The sequence below is a fragment of the Podarcis filfolensis genome (assembly GCF_964270895.1).
Source record: "Podarcis filfolensis genome assembly, chromosome: 15".
NCBI lineage: Eukaryota > Metazoa > Chordata > Lepidosauria > Squamata > Lacertidae > Podarcis > Podarcis filfolensis.
Genome location: NC_139618.1, coordinates 2,794,905 through 2,812,199, shown reverse-complemented (window position 1 = coordinate 2,812,199; position 17,295 = coordinate 2,794,905). Strand labels below are relative to the sequence as shown.

At 50.1% G+C, this 17,295-nt stretch overlaps 3 protein-coding genes across 8 annotated transcripts in view; 2 read left to right on the top strand and 1 right to left on the bottom strand.

Annotated features, from left to right (window-relative positions):
* The window catches only part of NCOR1 (nuclear receptor corepressor 1), a 110,761-nt gene extending 108,849 nt beyond the window's left edge, over positions 1–1,912 (top strand). For all 5 annotated transcript variants that reach the window (XM_083587344.1, XM_083587342.1, XM_083587343.1 and 2 more), the window contains one exon: positions 450–1,912. In XM_083587344.1, coding sequence (XP_083443470.1) covers positions 450–637 — 188 coding nt within the window. In that variant the 3' untranslated portion in view covers positions 638–1,912. The remainder of the gene's footprint in view (positions 1–449) is intronic.
* Positions 1,913–4,056: 2,144 nt separating this feature from the next.
* TTC19 (tetratricopeptide repeat domain 19) lies at positions 4,057–15,941 on the bottom strand (the record flags this gene model as incomplete). Its single annotated transcript, XM_083587900.1, has 10 exons — positions 4,057–4,529; positions 7,515–7,677; positions 8,543–8,697; positions 9,651–9,745; positions 10,770–10,831; positions 11,993–12,049; positions 12,532–12,570; positions 13,128–13,238; positions 13,980–14,086; positions 15,764–15,941. The coding sequence occupies 10 exons, from the start codon at positions 15,939–15,941 to the stop codon at positions 4,360–4,362; spliced, it is 1,137 nt and encodes a 378-aa protein (XP_083444026.1). The 3' UTR covers positions 4,057–4,359.
* Positions 15,769–17,295, top strand: part of ZSWIM7 (zinc finger SWIM-type containing 7) — a 49,734-nt gene continuing 48,207 nt past the window's right edge. The window contains exon 1 of one of the 2 annotated variants that reach the window (XM_083588077.1): positions 15,769–15,987. The gene's annotated coding sequence lies outside the window, so the exon portion shown is untranslated. Of the gene's footprint in view, positions 16,077–17,295 lie in introns of both variants that reach the window. The other variant, XM_083588076.1, reaches the window with a different exon arrangement.

Genomic DNA, 17,295 nt, shown 5'->3' with positions numbered 1-17,295 from the left:
AAGCTCAAAAACTTCAATCCTTAAAAAAAGGTTAACAACTTTGTGCACTTCATCAAATCTGGCCCTCTTTGAAAAAAGTTTGGGCCCCCCTGCCTTAAGCTATTCTGTTCAGGTAGACAACCAGTGGGTCTCCTGCAGCAGAGCTCGGAGGACTCTATTGAGAACCACCTGGAGGGGGAAGGATTTGTCAACTGCACAGCAGCTGATGCCACAAGATTGTGTCCCCCACCAGTTGCACAGCGCGGCAGTTCAGGTTTAACCTTCTAATCTAACATTCAATTCATCTTGAGTCTAGTCAACCCTGAGTTGGAATGTGCTTGACCCAAAATGCAGGACCGGGTTGGGGGCTCTGTGCACAGGCTGGTAGGACTTGCAACGAATATTTCAACCCCTCATTTCTTCTTCTTCTTCTCTTTTCCCTCACCCCTTCCAAACCCTTGACCCTCCAGGATCCACGCAGTTCCCATACAACCCTCTGACCATGCGCATGTTGAGCAGCACCCCTCCAACGTCCATCGCCTGCGCCCCTCCCTCGGTCAGCCAGGCCGCCTCCCACCAGCCCAACCGGATATGGGAACGGGAGCCAGCACCCCTCCTGTCCGCCCAGTACGAGACGCTTTCGGACAGCGACGACTGAACCAGGAGGAGGAGGAGGCGGCCCAGGGAGGCGAGGGGAAGGACCCTTTTATAAAAGAAACTTCGCTTCGGCGTCAGAAACTGTTGGGTTGCGCTTTTTGTTTTTAAAATGACACGTCCCCACCAAAGACTTTGCAAGCGAGAGCCGGGACCTTGGAAGATGAAGGAGTTACAGGAGCCGGTTTTGTGTGTGGGGGGGGTGGTTTTTATTTTTATCAAGACTCCCTTTCTACGCAAGCCTACGTGAGCAAGGGGAGGCTCAGTGCCCTGAAGATAAATATGTAAAGAGGTTTTGTTTGTTTTTTTAACAAAAAGAAAGAGGAAAGGAACAGAAAGGAAGGAAAAAAGGACCTATTCCTGAGCGACATCTTTTATTTGTAAAGAGAAAAAGCCTAACATAATGTCTCCTTAAGGAAAAAAAAATCATTCTTATGTAAATAGAGGTAACTTTTTTTTTCCTGCTGTGGTCCCCCCCTTTCCACACTCCCCCGTCCCAGCTCTGTTGCTAGGTATCTGGTGTGCTTTTGTTCAATCAAATCATTGCATAAATGTTTTTGGGGTCATTTTATCTTTTTTTTTTTTTTAAGGAAAGTGTTTTATCAAAGGGTATAATATTTTGAGCACGTGATACAGCCCAGGACATCTCCTGCCTGTGATCTCCGGTTTTGAGGGGTACCCACAGCCAACGTGTCCCCCAACCAGGCTCACGCCCCCAAGTTCCCCCTCCGCGTCCCACCTTGCTTGATCTGCAGAGCGCTACTTCTTGCAAGTAGCACCAAACAATCTTTCCTCTCCCCCCCCACCTAATTCTAGGGACTTTCCCCCCACCCCTTTTCTGTGGTTGTTCAACACCTTGTGGGAAAGCTTTTTTTTTTTTAACTGACCCCATTTAATGAATCCTGTACATTTATTTTTATTTTTTATTTTTAATACAAACCAACCCTGGCCCTCTGGGGGTGAGGAGGTCGTTTTTAATGATTCTGCCACGCTGTAAATTTTCTTTCCCCATACAGTTGGGTTTCTGTTTGGCAACACTGTGAAAATACTTTTATTGCATGGGTACATAATGGTGAAGCTCCCTTCTCTCGCTCCCCGATAACTCAGACATGGCGAGGGTGTTCCCTCGCCGGCCACACACTGAACTGCTTGAATGGCACAGCCCGCCCCGGTCCCGATAATTCTCTTGCTTCAACATTGTCTGTTGTTTTTAAAAGAAAAAAAAAAACACCCCACTTGTTGCTTTGACGGGCAGCCCTAGTAAATTTGTTTCCCTAAATCAGAAGGCTCTGGGTGAGTTTTGTCTTCTTTAAATTCCATTACTGGGGCGCATGGTGTGGGTGGCTGGGGTGGAAAGCTGTGGTTCTTTTTCCCTTCTCCCAATTTTGTCGGAAGATTGGGGGTGGATAAAAGGAAATAGTTCTTCGTGCAGCGCATAGTTGAACTGTGGAATTCGCTGCTGCAGAAGGCAGTGACGGCCACTGACTTGAATGGCTTCAAAAGAGGATTAGGCAATTTCATAGAGAATACAGCAAGCATGGTGTAAGGGACGTGGGTGGCGCTGTGGGTTAAACCACAGAGCCTAGGACTTGCCGATCAGAAGGTCGGCGGTTCGAATCCCCGCGATGGGGTGAGCTCCCGTTGCTCGGTCCCTGCTCCTGCCAACCTAGCAGTTCAAAAGCACATCAAAGTGCAAGTAGATAAATAGGTACCGCTCTGGCGGGAAGGTAAACAGCGTTTCTGTGCGCTGCTCTGGTTCGCCAGAAGCGGCTTAGTCATGCTGGCCACATGACCTGGAAGCTGTACGCCGGCTCCCTCAGCCTATAGAGCGAGATGAGCAGCGCAACCCCCGAGTCGGCCACGACTGGACCTAATGGTCAGGGGTCCCTTTACCTTTACAGCAAGCAAGACCTGGGTTGCAACAGCAGCAACTCTCCCAGCAAGTGAGATTCAGAGACATCACTGCCTCCCCAATGGAGACAGTGTTCCTGGGAGCCACCGGCAGCCTCATCCTCTGTGGATTTGTCTCCAGGAAAAGGGATTCTGCAGCCCTGCAGCTGCTCCCGGACTCCCAGGATGGTTGGTGGCAGTTGCAAACCCAGTGATGCCTTGCACACCCAATGGGCCAAGCTGGCTTCTCTTGCATGGGCCAGAAGAGGGACTTCTTCTGCAACTCTTCCCTGCAGCCTGCTGCATGGGCCGCATCCTGCCCCCTAATCTCTCCCCCGACACACGATGTAGCACATCCTCCTGGCTCCCTATCATGCCCAGTGCTTCCCAGTACCACACACGTTAATAGGAACGCGGGTGGCGCTGTGGGTTAAACCACAGAGCCTAGGGCTTGCCGATGGGAAGGTCGGCGGTTCGAATCCCTGTGACGGGGGAGCTCCCGTTGCTCGGTCCCTGCTCCTGCCAACCTAGCAGTTCGAAAGCACGTCAAAGTGCAAGTAGATAAATAGGTACCACTCCGGTGGGAAGGTAAACGGCGTTTCCGTGCGCTGCTCTGGCTTGCCAGAAGCGGCTTAGTCCTGCTGGCCACATGACCCGGAAGCTGTTTGCGGACAAACGCCAGCTCCCTTGGCCTATAGAGCGAGATGAGCGCCACAACCCCAGAGTCATCCGCAACTGGACCTAACGGTCAGGGGTACCTTTACCTTCACCACCCACGTTGCCCTGTTTGCACGAGGGGCTCTCTTGTCGCCCTGCTTCATGGGGGTGCGTCTCCCCTGTAGCTCTAGGTTTAGGGGAGTCCTGAAGTCTGGCCAGCAGGAAGGCTCCTGTTATGGAGGGCTGGTCAGGAGAGACAGGCAACCCAAAACAAGATTCTTCCGTCTTAGGCGCTGCCCCAGTCCTTACCACCAGATGGGGAAGAGCAGAGGCAAAGGAAGAGAGAGCAGAAGCTGGCTTGTGACAGAGTCACAGGGTCCATCTACACCAGTATTGCTGGCACTGACTGGCAGCATCTCGCCAGGTCTCCTAAGGCAGCCCTACCTGGAGCTGCTGGGAAGTGTACCCAGGACCTTAGAAAAGCCTGCTGGGATCAGGCCAATGGTCCACCTAGCCCAGCATCCCGTTCTCACTGTGGCTGACTAGAGGCCATTAACAGGACACCAGCAAGCAGGATTTGAGTGCAAAAGAGCCCTCTTCCCCTCCTGCGGAAGCATTTCTGCCTCATCCCGCCAAACGAACTGTGTGTCCCTTTCCCGGGAGTTGAACTGGCTCCCACCAGCTCCTCTGAACCGCTGGGGTCGGGGAAGGAGGAGGAAGAAACGGAAAGGGAAGCAAATTCTCCCATTCCGCCACCCACTTCTTTCTTCCTCAGTGCCCTTACCCTGATTAAACACCCACCCTCTCCAGCGGGCCGGTGCCAGGCCTCGGAGTAAATGTTGCCGACTCTCTTTCTTTCTTTTTAAAGATCCACCCTTAAGCTGCAGTCATCTTTATTCAGTTTTCAGATGCAAAGCGTAGCTTTTCGTCTCCTTTCCCAGCACAGAGATTTACGGAGACGCCTGCCCGCATCGTATATTTCGATGGCACAACCTCACCCCAGCCTCCTGGGGTCTCCCACCCACTGACCCCTCTTGGCCTTTTTGCCAGGGATGCTTCATGGGGTCGCTTTGTGTTTCCCGCAACACACCTGTCCATGCCGCGCAAAGGGAGATGCTGTGCTTCTGAGGGTTTTGCGGCCGACGCTTGCGCTACCCTCTCCCTCCTGTGCCACCTCCATCACTTCTGTTCTTCTCCTGAGGAACTGGCCGTAGAGACTGGCCCCTTCCTCTGCCGCCTGGCAAGCTCGGCCAGCTCTTTCCGGATGTGTCTGACGGAAGCCCCGTCTCCAGCTGCCTCTGCCTTCTGCAGGGCTTCTTTGTAGACAGCTTTCGCCGATGAATACTCTTCTGCGTTTTGTGGGAGAGAAGCGGGGGGGGGGAGAGCAAATGAGGTAAGTACCCCTGTGACAGAAACACAATTTTATCCTATGATGCATTTATGTACATAGCGCTTCACAAAGTCTGCCGGAAACTGAGGCAACTGGGGACTGGAAGATGTGATTTTGGTTGCACATACTAAGCTGCATCGACAGAAGTCTAGTACAGAGGTATCTCTGGTTACCAACGGAATCCGTTCCGGAGGTCTGTTCGTAACCGGAAGCCGCTTGTAACATTAGCTGCGCTTTCGCTAATGGCGCCTCCCACTGCGCGATTTCTGCTCGCGTGCTGGTGCAAAGTTTGCAACCAGGAGCGGCTACTCCCGGGTTAGCGGAGCTTGTAACCCGGAGCGTGCGCAACCAGAGGCGTTCGCAACCGGAGGTAGCACTGTGGCCAGCTCAAGGGAAGTCATGTCCCGCTCGATTCTGCCTTGGTCAAGTTACAGGGAACCAGGCAGAGGGCCTTCTCTGTAGTGGCACCCGCCCTGTGGAACGCCCTCCCACCAGATGTCAAAGAACTACCAGCCTACTAGAAGACATCTGAAGGCAGCCCTCTTTAGGGAAGCTTTTAATGTTTAACAGACTACTGTATTTTAATACTTTGTTGGAGGCCAGCCTGATGGGCGGGGTATAAATTGTAAATTAATATATTATATTATTATTGGTTGGACCACACCTGGAATGCTCTGTCCAATTCTGGGCACCACCGTTTAAGAAGGATGTCGACAAGCTGGAAGGTGTGCAGAGGAGGGCGACTAAGGAGACTGAGGGTCTGGAAACAGAGCCTTACAAGGAACGCTTGAAGGAGCTGGGTACGTTTAGCCTGGAGAAAAGGAGACTGAGAGGAGATGACGACAGCCATTTTCAACTGCGTGAAGGACTGTCCATAGAAGATGGAGCAAACTTGTTTTCTCCTGCTCTGGAGAGTAGGACTCAAGCCAATGGATTCAAGTGACAAGAAGGGAGATTCTAATTATCAGGAAAAAGCTTTATGAAAGTAAGAGCTGTTCCACAGTGGAACGGACGTCCCCTTTGGGAGATGGTGGACTCTCCTTCAATGGAGGTTTTGAAGCAGAAGTTGAATGGCCATCTGTCATGGATGCTTTAGCTGAGATTCCTGCACCACAGGGGGTTGGACTACAGCAGTGTTCCCCAACCTTGGGCCTCCAGCTGTTTTTGGACTACAATTCCCATCATCCTTGACCACTGGTCTTGCTAGCGAGGGATGATGGAAGTTGTAGTCCAAAAACAGCTGGAGGCCCAAGGTTGGGGAACACTGGACTACAGGACCCTTAGGCTCCCTTCAACTCTACAATTCCATGGTTAACAGTGCAAGGATGTTAATACAGGCATCCTCCTTGACCAAAAGAGCGGAGAGGAGTTATTTGAGGGAAACTGGAAGCAGGGCAGAGTAGCCTAGGAAGCTGACTTAAGAACACAAGAAGAGCCTGCTAGATCTTGTCCTCTCGGTGGTCAACCAGATGCCCATTGTGGGAAACCCACAAGCAGGGCTGGAGCCCAGCAGCCCTCTCCCCTCCTGCAGTTTCCAGCAAGTGATATTCAGAAGCCTTGTTGCCTCCATCTGTGGGGGCAGAGCTTGCCCATCCAGGCTAGTAGCCATCAATAGCTTTCTCCTCCTCCGTGAATTTGTCCAGTGCTTTCTTAAAGCCATCCAAGTTGGCAGCCATCGCTTCCTCCAGTGGGAGGGAGTTCCACAGTTTCAACTTAATGTGCTGCCCAAATAAGAACTTCCTCCTTATCTGCCTTGGGAAACAGGCGGGATATAAATAAACTAATAAAATAACAACACAGTATTTTATATATTTGTACTAAGTTTTCTTTTTTTGATACAGTGGTGCCCCGCAAGACGAACGCCTCACAAGACGAAAAACCCGCTAGACGAAAGGGTTTTCCGTTTTTCGATGCCCTTCGCAAGACGAATTTCCCTATGGGCTTCCTTCGCAAGATGAAAGCCCATAGGGAAATCTCCAGGACAGCGGGGAAGCGCAGCGCGTCTTCCCCACTGTCCTCGGACCTCCTCCGAAGGCTGGCGGTGGGGCGTAGAGACCTCCTCCCGCCGCCAGCCTTTGGAAGGCTGCTCCGAAGGCTGGCGGTGGGGCGGAGAGACCTCCTCCCGCCGCCAGCCTTCGGAAGGCTGCTCTGAAGGCTGGCGGCGGGAGGAGGTCTCTCCGCCCCACCGGCAGCCTTCGGAAGGCTGCTCCGAAGTCTGGCGGCGGGAGGAGGTCTCTCCGCCCCACCGGCAGCCTTCGGAAGGCTGCTCCGAAGGCTGGCGGTGGGGCGGAGAGACCTCCTCCCGCCGCCAGCCTTCGGAAGGCTGCTCCGAAGGCTGGCGGTGGGGCGGAGAGACCTACTCCCGCCGCCAGCCTTCGGAAGGCTCCTCCGAAGGCTGGCGGTGGGGCGGAGAGACCTCCTCCCCGCGGCAGCCTTCGGATGGCTGTCCTGAAGACTTGCGGTGGGAGGAGGGTTTTCCTTCCCACCGCCAACATTCAGAATGCTGTTCTGAATGTTGGCGGTGGGGAGGAAAAACCCTCCTCCCACCGCAAGCCCCAGGAACAGAGGAGAAGCGCTGCGCGCCTTCCCCTCTGTTCCCGGACCTGTCCTGAAGGCTTGCGGTGGGGAGAAAAGCCCTTCTCCGCACCACCAGCCTGGCAAGCGGTCTCCATAGGAACGCATTAATTGATTTTCAGTGAATTCCTATGGGAAACCGTGCTTCGCAAGACGAAAAACTCGCAAGAAGAAAAAACTTGCGGAATGAATTAATTTCGTCTTGCGAGGCACCACTGTACTAGGCGTTGACCGTAATAGACTGAGAGGACTATTTGGGAGGTTGGGCGGGGGGGGACAATTGTTCTTGTTTTTGATCACAGCTCTCCAGTTAAATGCCAATTCCACCCCACCTGCTGTCCTTCAACCCCCCCCCCCTTTTACAACCCACCTTTGTGCATGAGAATCCCAGCGAAGTTGTTCAACACAACGTAGGTCTCTGGGTGCTCTGTCTGCTGGGCCAGCTCTGACGCCCTCCTTACTCGTGCGTAGGCATCTTCGTAGAGGCCCTGAGCATCCAGAGCCGTCGCCAAATCGTTCATCAGAACCACCGTCTGTGTCGGGGGGGGGGGGGGAGGAGCAGGAGAGACGATCTCTCATCAAAAGGAATCCATCCTCATCCATTCTTGCTTGTCTATCTAGCAAGAGCATGATCTGCTCTGAGAACATCTAAAGGGCGACCAGAGGCCCATTTCAGCGTGAATCTGCTCACATCGGGGAGGGGGGAACCTCAGGCCAGCTAGGGGCCGAGTGTGGCCCTCCAGGCCTCTCGACTGCGGCCCTTGCCAGTCCTGCTCCACTTCTTTTCTGACTGGCAGCTGTTCTCCTGGGTTTAAGGCAGAGGAATATCCAGCAAGGATCCCACCAGCTGATAACTTGCAGGTTATGTTTTTTTTTTTTAACTGGAGGTAAAGGGACCCCTGACCGTTAGGTCCAGTCGCGGATGACTCTGGGGTTGCGGCGCTCATCTCGCTTTATTGGCCGAGGGAGCCGGCGTACAGCTTCCGGGTCATGTGGCCAGCATGACTAAGCCGCTTCTGGCGAACCAGAGCAGCGCACGGAAACGCTGTTTACCTTCCCGCCAGAGCGGTACCTATTTATCTACTTGCACTTTGAAGTGCTTTCGAACTGCTAGGTTGGAAGGAGCAGGGACCGAGCAACGGGAGCTCACCCTGTCACAAGGATTCGAACCGCTGACCTTCTGATCGGCAAGTCCTAGGCTCTGTGCTTTAACCCACAGCGCCACCCACGTCCGTATTTAATTGGAGGTACTGGGAATCAAAACTGGAAGTTCCCCAAATGCATTGCGCAGGCTCTTTCCCAGAGCTACGGTCTGGACGCTTAGCTTTGTTTGCGGAGAAAGATCGGTGTTCTCCACTCCCAAAACACAACTGCTCTGCTCACATGCTGCGCCCTCACCTGGGGGTGTGTCTCCCCTTGAACCTCCATGGAGATCTGCAGCGCACGCTCGTACATCCTCTGGGCCGCGGCTGCCTGGCTGTGCGCCAGGAGGTAGCGGGCGTACGAGTCGAGGGTCATCCCCAGGAGCAGACGGGTGTTGGATTTTTCTTCCTCTGTGGGGAACAGGAGGGGGAAAGAGAGTGGCGACGAGAGCCAGTGGGGTGTACTGGGGAGGAGGAGGCAAATTTTGGAGGTGAGGACACACATTTCTGAATTCGTGTGTCGGTAATGGGTTCAAATCATCCAAGGATAAACCTCGGGTGACCTCTGGGCTGCCCTCTCTTCCTCTGCCCTGACTTAGGGTTGTTGGAAAGGAAATCGGGGAGGAATTGTGAACACCAATCCAAGTTACTGAGTTTGATAAGGGTACTACTACATTTGGTTTTTTTATTTACAGTGGTACCTCGGGTTAAGAACTTAATGCATTCCGGAGGTCCGTTGTTAACCTGAAACTGTTCTTAACCTGAGGTACCACGTTAGCTAATGAGGCCTCCCGCTGCCGCCACATGATTTCTGTTCTCATCTTGAAGCAAAGTTCTTAACTCGAGGTACTATTTCTGGGTTAGCGGAGTCTGTAACCTGAAGCGTCTGTAACCTGAAGTGTCTGTAACCCAAGGTACCACTGTATTTAGGGAATGGGATCGTGATAGAGGTGTCTGAAACTATGCACAAGGCTTTCCCAGACTTGGGTCTCCAGCTGTTTTTGGACTACAGTTCCCTGACCGCCGCTTGCAATGATGGAAGTTGTAGTCCAAAAACAGCTGGAGACCCCGGTTTGGGAAACCCTGATGTAGAACATTGTCTATGCTAGCTGGCAGTGGGATCCCCAAACTCGGCCCTCCAGATGTTTTGACACTACAGTTCCCATCATCCCTGACCACTGGTCCTGTTAGCTAGGGATGATGGGAGTTGTAGTCCCAAAACAGCTGGAGGGCCGCGTTTGGGGATGCCTGCTCTAGAGTTTCAGGCGGGGGAACATATCCAGCCCTACCGGGAGATGCCACCAGGGACTGGACCCCCAGGACCTTCTACAATGCAAAGCAGCTGCTCTGCCTTCCTACCATACCTGGTAAAACATCAAGAGGGATGTCCTTTTGTTTTGCGACCTTCTCCTCCAGGGTCAGAATGCAGAACTCGTAGCCAGCCAGGGCCAACTTGTCCCTAAACCAGAAAAATAAAGTAAGTGGGGAGAAGGATGCCACCACAATCCAAAAATGGGGAGCTGCATTGTGTTTTCTTACTGCTAAGCTGCTTGGGAGGAGGGTGTGTTTTTAGGGCTGCGTTACTTAAATCGGTTAAATGAAACTCTATCTGTACATTCCGTAAAACAACTGAAATATCATATTTTTTGCTCTATAAGACTTTTTCCCTCCTAAAAAGTAAGGGGAAATGTGTGTGCGTCTTATGGAGCGAATGCAGGCTGTGCAGCTATCCCAGAAGCCAGAACAGGAAGAGGGATTGCTGCTTTCACTGCGCAGTGATCCCTCTTGCTGTTCTGGCTTCTGAGATTCAGAATTTTTTTCTTATTGTTTTCCTCCTCCAAAAACTAGGTGCGTCTTGTGGTCCGGTGCGTCTTATAGAGAGAAAAATACGGTGTGTTTTTGTTCCAACAACCTGTGGAGCCTGTGCGGTGCAGCACTCAGAGTGTTGGACTAGGACCCGGGAGAGATCTGGGTTCAAATCTGGCCATGAAGCTCGCTGAGTGACCTTTGGCCTGTCACTCCCTCTCAGCCTCCCCTACCTCGCAGGGTTGCTGTGAGGATTAAATGGGGAGGAGGCAAACAATGCATGCCACACCTTGGGCTCCTTAGAGGAAAAGGTTTGGTTTAATGCACTAACAAACCGATAAAATAAAAAATAAACTGGCCGATGAGATTCCTCAATTCATTTGGCAGGTCAATAATAACGGGCTGTCTCCAGCTAAGATTTGCTGTTAGCGTTTCAGGCTGTGGACATTCCCAGCCCTCCCTGCAGCTGCCTGGAATTTAACCTCACAATTATTCATGCAAGACAGGGGCTGTATCACTGAGCTGTGTCCCCCTTCCCCTGCATGGGAACACGGAACAGCTACTGAAATTTCAGAGGCCATGATGGAAGTATGCTAAGATGGGGGTGGGGAACTGGATGCAGCTGGTGCAGCAAAACCCGACTGCCCCCCCACGTCCCCCTGGACAGACAAACTTACTCATTCCGTGCTGCATAGATGCTGGCCAGCTTAAGGGACATCTCTATGATGGCGTTGTCATCCTGGAGAAGGGAAAGGAAGGTTGCAGGAGATTAGCCAGCTAAGATTGCTGTTTACCCCACTGCTAAGACCACAGGATGGACCACAAAGAAGGCTGATTGCCGAAGAATTGATGCTTTTGAATTCTGGTGCTGGAGGAGACTCTTGAGAGTCCCCTGGACTGCAAGAAGATCAAACCTCTCCATTCTGAAGGAAATCAGCCCTGAGTGCTCACTGGAAGGACAGATCCTGAAGCTGAGGCTCCAAGACTTTGGCCACCTCATGAGAAGACTCCCTGGAAAAGACCCTGATGTTGGGAAAGATGGAGGGCACAAGGAGAAGGAGACGACAGAGGATGAGATGGTTGGATAGTGTTCGCGAAGCTACGAACATGAGTTTGACCAAACTGCAGGAGGCAGTGGAAAACAGGAGTGCCTGACGTGCTCTGGTCCAGGGGGTCACGAAGAGGTGGACACGACTAAACAACAACAAGACCATAGGAAAAGCCTGCTGGATCCGGCCAATGACCATTTACTCCAGCATCCTGTTCCCACAGTGGCCAACCAGATGCCTGTGGCAAACCAGGAAACAGGGTTCAAGCACAAGAGCAACACTCTTCCTTCCTGTGGCTTCCAGCAACTGCCTCCAACCGCAGAGGCAGAGCAAAGCCATTAGGGCTATAGTCATCAAGATTAATCCCTCCATGAAGGGCCTAATCCTGCCTCCTGCATTCCATAGTTTGATTCTACCCTGCATGAAGAAGTACTTCCTTGCCACTAGGCTCCACCATCCGAAAACTGATCAGCCCTTTCTCTCCCTGGTCCAATGTCCCCATTCCATCCCCATTCAGGATGTGGTGCTCCAGGAATTGCATGGGCAGAAGTTAGATCAGGATAGCACCTTCTTCGCTTAGCCTTTCCTCACCAGGTGCAACTATCAGCTCACCTGGCCCAGTACCGTTATGTTCCTACATTGTAAACTCTGTGGTCTTTCTTGGTAGGGCAGCTATATAAATCTCTTAAATAAAATGGAAGTTTCTTAAAAATCAAATCTGCAAGTTAGCTTTCTCCTCCTCCAATTCCACCAAAACTTCTACAAAGTTCTGTCTCGCTTATTACACGTTTCTAGAATCCAGACACCTGGGATCAGATCAGGACAGGTTTCTAGCAGAGAAAAATCCTTACTTGCTTCATGTCCCCAGCCAGTAAGTAGCTCATGGCTGCTTTGAAAAGTTTTTCCGCCTGAAATGAGAGGACAAAAGGGGGAAATGGTCAAAAGAGCCAAGAGATAGGGAAAGAGCTAGAATCAGTTCATGTCTAAAGGTGAACCTACATAATTTGCAGTTTCCGTAACAGAGAACCAGAACACATCTGTTCCTTAGAATTTGCGCTTCTCTGAACCTTGCAATGCAGTTATCTGGCTAGGTAATGTGTTTTAAAAAACAAACAGTAAAGTGTGCATAAGAATACACTTATTTGTGAAAACAGTATACAAAACTCCATTGCAGTAGGGGAAAATTACTTTGCAAATATGTGTACATTAGGCAAAAAAACATATAAAAATCTACATTCGGATTTTTAAAACTGCACTAAAATTCTGCTGAATTTTCACAAGGGCTTGAAAACAAACACAGATTCACCCGTCCCAGGAACAACTAGGGTCTTAAGGGAGCGCTCCCTGTTCTGTAAGCAACAGGGGTCGGCCTCTTCTTGAACTTACTTACGTGATCCAACTGACCCCTCATGAAAGCCAAATTCGCCATCTGCAACAGACAAAAAAAAATGGAGCTGCTTAGATGTTTTAAGAGGAAAAATTGTCCCTTTGCTCTGCTTCCATCAGTGGAGATCTCAACCATATGAAAAACAAGGAGGACTAGAAAGTTGTGCACCTTTGATTCTGTGGAATGAAAGCTGAGGCTTTAAGGCTGCTCAATGTTGCACTCCAGAACAATTTATGCACGTTATCCAGCTATGTATTATAATAATAATTATTATTATGGAGCTTCTTCCTCATATTTTCCAATTTAACACAATGGGTAGCCGTATTTTCACCCACCAGTGTGTATGTGAGTGTTGCCGCATCAAACTGTTTTTATACGATTGTCCTTTAACTGTTGTCCTATGTGCAAATGTTTTACACATTTTTAACCCGTACAACTGCATCTTCGCTGCATCGTACATCGCTCTGGGATGCGTCACAGGAAGCGAATCATAATAATTACAATGATAATGCTAAGATGTTGTGCTGTGATCTCAGGACAGACGTTCCTCCGATTCGGTGTGGCTTCCTTGCAGGGTTTTAAGCAGCTCCTGGACTCACCGTGTCGTACGTATAAATAACTGCTTGCTTGTTGTCCGACTGGTGCGAGAGCCTGGCAGCTTCGTGAAGGAGCCTCTCTGCCTCTTCCAACTCTCCTTTCATGATGCTCAGCTGGGGGCAAAAACAGAGAAAGCCAGGTTTAAACCATCAAGTGAAGACCATCAATTTGCACTGGCCGCCAATCTGCTACCTAGCCAAGTTCAAGGTATTGGTACTAAGACATAAAAGCCCTAAGCAGCTCCAAACTGGTTTACATGTGAGGCCATACCAGCATGGTGTAGTGGTTAGAGTGTTGGACTAAGACCTGGGAGACCAGGGTTCGAATCCCCACTCAGCCATGAAGCTCCCTGGGTGACTTTGGGCCAATCACTGCCTCTCAGCCTAACCTACCTCACAGGGTTGTTGTGGGATAAAATGGGGAGGAGGAGGGAAGTATAGACATCACTTTGAGCTGCTTGGAGGAAAGGTGGGGTATTGATGCAATAATGTAACAAAATAATAAATTAATGGAATGCACCGCTCTCTGGGCATCAGAAAACTTTCTGATGGGAACAGGACATTTTCCTATGCCAATTAGCACCGGGAAATCTTTCCCAAACACCCAAATCACTGAGGAATACCACTGCCCGCTATGCTCTGTCAGGTACAATTTGAAGTATTAGATACCATCAGAAGCTGACTCACCGCAGGTTAGGAGAGACATTGGTCTAGCTAACCTGGTGCCCCTTCCCCCCCGCCTCCATGCTTTGAACCCCAACACCTGTTAGCCCCAGCCAGCGAGGCCAGTGGGTTGACTCCCACCACCCCACTGTGATTAAGTTCCCGCATCCCAGTTTGGCCTCAGAACCTCACCTTGGCCTTCTTTAGCAAAAGAATGATGGTGTCTTCTTCCTTCGCCTCGCTCTGCCCTTCTGCTGAATCCTTCTCTTTCTCAGCTTCGCGGGAGAAAAGGGAAAAGGCTGGAAACAGGAAGAGGGAGATGGAGTTTAGAAAGCCAGTTCAGGGCAGACCCAGAGGGCAGGTGTGCCCTTGACCATCCTCTCACAGTGTGGAGCGCTTCAGCAGGAGCTGGAGTGGCTCGTGAGGGGATGACATCTGTTGCAAGCTCTGAACAGTCATCAAGGGCATTCGTAAGTATTATTATTATTTTATTATTTATTAAATTTGTATACCGCCCTATACCTGTCGATCTCAGGGTGGTTCACAACACAAAATCACAATATAAAAAACACAAAATAGATAATTTAAAACAAAAAACAACCCAATAATCCCCTTTCTATTATAATAATAATAAACATCAGTAACAACTAATAGTGAGCCCTTAATACAACTACTAATCATTCGAAACAAAATTTAAATAAATTCCTTCCAGTAGCTCCTTAGAGACCAACAAGTTTGTTATTGGTATGAGTTTTTGTGTATTTGAAGAAGTGTGTATGCACACGAAAAGTCATACCAATAACATACTTAGTTGGTCTCTAAGGTGCTACTGGAAGGAATTTTTATTATTATTTTGTTTTGACTACGGCAGACCAACACGGCTACCTACCTGTCACTACTACTAATCATTCTTTCACTTTTAGATCACTGGACAGAAACACATTATAATAACTTTTTAGAATGTTTTCCACTATAACTGGTTTTAGATGTTTTCAATTGATACTGTTTTCAGAGTGCTGTGGTCTCCTTTAGGATGTTTTTATTTGTTTTTTAAAAAATGTATCTCTCTTTGCTGCCCTGAGCTGCATGGGGAGGAAGGGCAGGGTATAAATTCAATAAACGCTCCCTCTTTTATGTTTCTGTTATGCAGGCAATGAGATTACAGTGGTACTTCGTTCCGGAGGTCCATTCTTAACTTGAAGCACCACTTTAGCTAATGGGGCCTCCTGCTGCCGCCATGCCGCCAGAGCCCGATTCCTGTTCTCATCCTGAAGCAAAGTTCTTAACCCGAGGTACTATTTCTGGGTTAGCGGAGTCTGTAACCTGAAGCGCATGTAACCTGAAGCGTATGTAACCCGAGGTACCACTGTAGCTGGTTGCAACATCTGCCTAGATAATTTTCCAGCCTATGTAATTCCCAGGCAAATTGCCTTCAGGGGTATTCAATGCCCTTCCTCTGTATCTTATACAGTGGTACCTCAGGTTAAGTACTTAATTCATTCTGGAGGCCCGGTCTTAACCTGAAACTGTTCTTAACCTGAGGTACCACTTTAGATAATGGGGCCTCCTGCTGCCGCCGCGCCGCCAGAGCCCAATTTCTGTTCTTATCCTGAAACAAAGTTCTTAACCTGAAGCACTATTTCTGGGTTAGCGGAGGCTGTAACCTGAAGCGTCTGTAACCCGAGGTACCACTGTACATCTCCGCACAACTGTCACCTGATTTGTGGTCATAACTTTTTATATGGCTTTTAATTATATGGATTTTATGGGCTGCAGTCGCTATAAACTGCTCTGACACATGCACATAAATAACCATTGCTCTTGTCCTTATTAAATCCTCAGCAGCTCAGACTGCCTAAGCCTGGCAACATTCTGGGACATCAACTTTCCCCTTCTTGCCCTTATTTAAGTGCTGCCTGCGCAGACCCCGCCCACAACGGAAGCCACGCCCCCGTCTCTGGCCACGCCCCTCGCACCTGATAGGCCGAGGCCTCCCGCCAAGGTAGCGGCTCCCGCGGCTGCTGTCAGGCGCTTCCCTCCTCCGTCTCCGCTGCGGCCGGCCCTCGCCTGAGCCAGGCTGCGCCGTCCCAAGGCCGCCGCGGCCGCCGCTATTCTCAAGCCCCTCCGAGGGAGCAGCGCCACACACAGCGACATGGCCCTTTAAGAAGAGGAGGGTGACCTTGACGTCGTCGCTGCCCAGGCACGTGATAAGGGGTTCTGTAACGTCATTTCCGATTTTGTTTATAGACGTATTTTGAGCAGAGAGGTATACTTTCGGCAGCTTCCGGGGTGAGTTTAGAGCTTTTTTTCCCCCTCAGCTCCCTGACGGGGAAAATGTGTCCAAGTCAGCTAAATTTCCTATGTCTGATTTCAGCTTCTGGGGCTGGAAGGGGAAGGAGCCATATCGAGAAGTTTCTTCTCCATCCAATTGTCTTCGCTCTCCATTGCGCTTCTCCTCTTTCTATGCTCCCCTCTACCTTTCGCAGAGACTGTGGAACTCTTCGCGCTTGCTGATTGGCTTTTAAAGGCCACGTGCCTTGCCTTGACGCCGCGCGCGCTTTTGATTTTCCCTCGTAGTAGCTCTTGCCGGGGAATCTGGCGCCACGTGACTGAGCTCGGCCTCTCTGAGCGGCGCGGCGGCGCATGCGCTTTTTGCCCCTGCCGGGCGGGGGGAAATGTCTCCGTTGCCAGGCAACGGTGTGGGTTCAGTCCTAAACTCGCTAGCGCCATCTCTCTGTTTTTATACTTAAATCTCATAGTATCCAGTTTCCGAAAGAATCAGGGTTATCAGCAGCTTCCTTTAAAAAAACCACACACCTAAATTTGATGCACACAGGCAACCTTGTTGTTAAATTTCCAACATATTCTTAAAAAGATAATAACAGAATAAGCAGTTTAAGGAAATATATGACGTGTGTGTGTGTGTGTGTGTGTGTGCCATCTCCAACTCCTCGAAAGATTCCATCAACGGTTTCTCGAAAAATATTACACATCACTTGGAAAGACATGAAATATACTCAGAGTCGCAAAGTGATTTCATGCTCTTTATTCAGCTCATAGTGGTGAGGAGGAATGAATGAATGTCCCCTCAAGGTATCTGCTTTATATACATTATTTACACAATGGGCTGCACATGATTGGCTAATTCCGGAATTCTACTGTAAGCCAATCAGGTTGTGGATTCACTTCTATCTGGAGCATGATTGGGTGGTTCCTGCCAACCAATCATACTGCTGCATTGTTCTAGGACCAATCAGACTGCTGCATTCTGGATCCTATTGTTCTAGGACCAATCAGGCTGCTGCAGTTTGGATCCTATTGTTCTAGGACCAATCAGGCTGCTGCAGTTTGGATCCTATTCAACTCAGTACATAACAACAGACAAACTAATACCAGTGTACTGGAAGAAGCAAAGATCAACAGTGTTGAAGCAATGATTCTTCAACATCAACTTCGTCAGACTGGTCATGTTGTGCGGATGCCCGATGATCATCTTCCAAAGCAACTA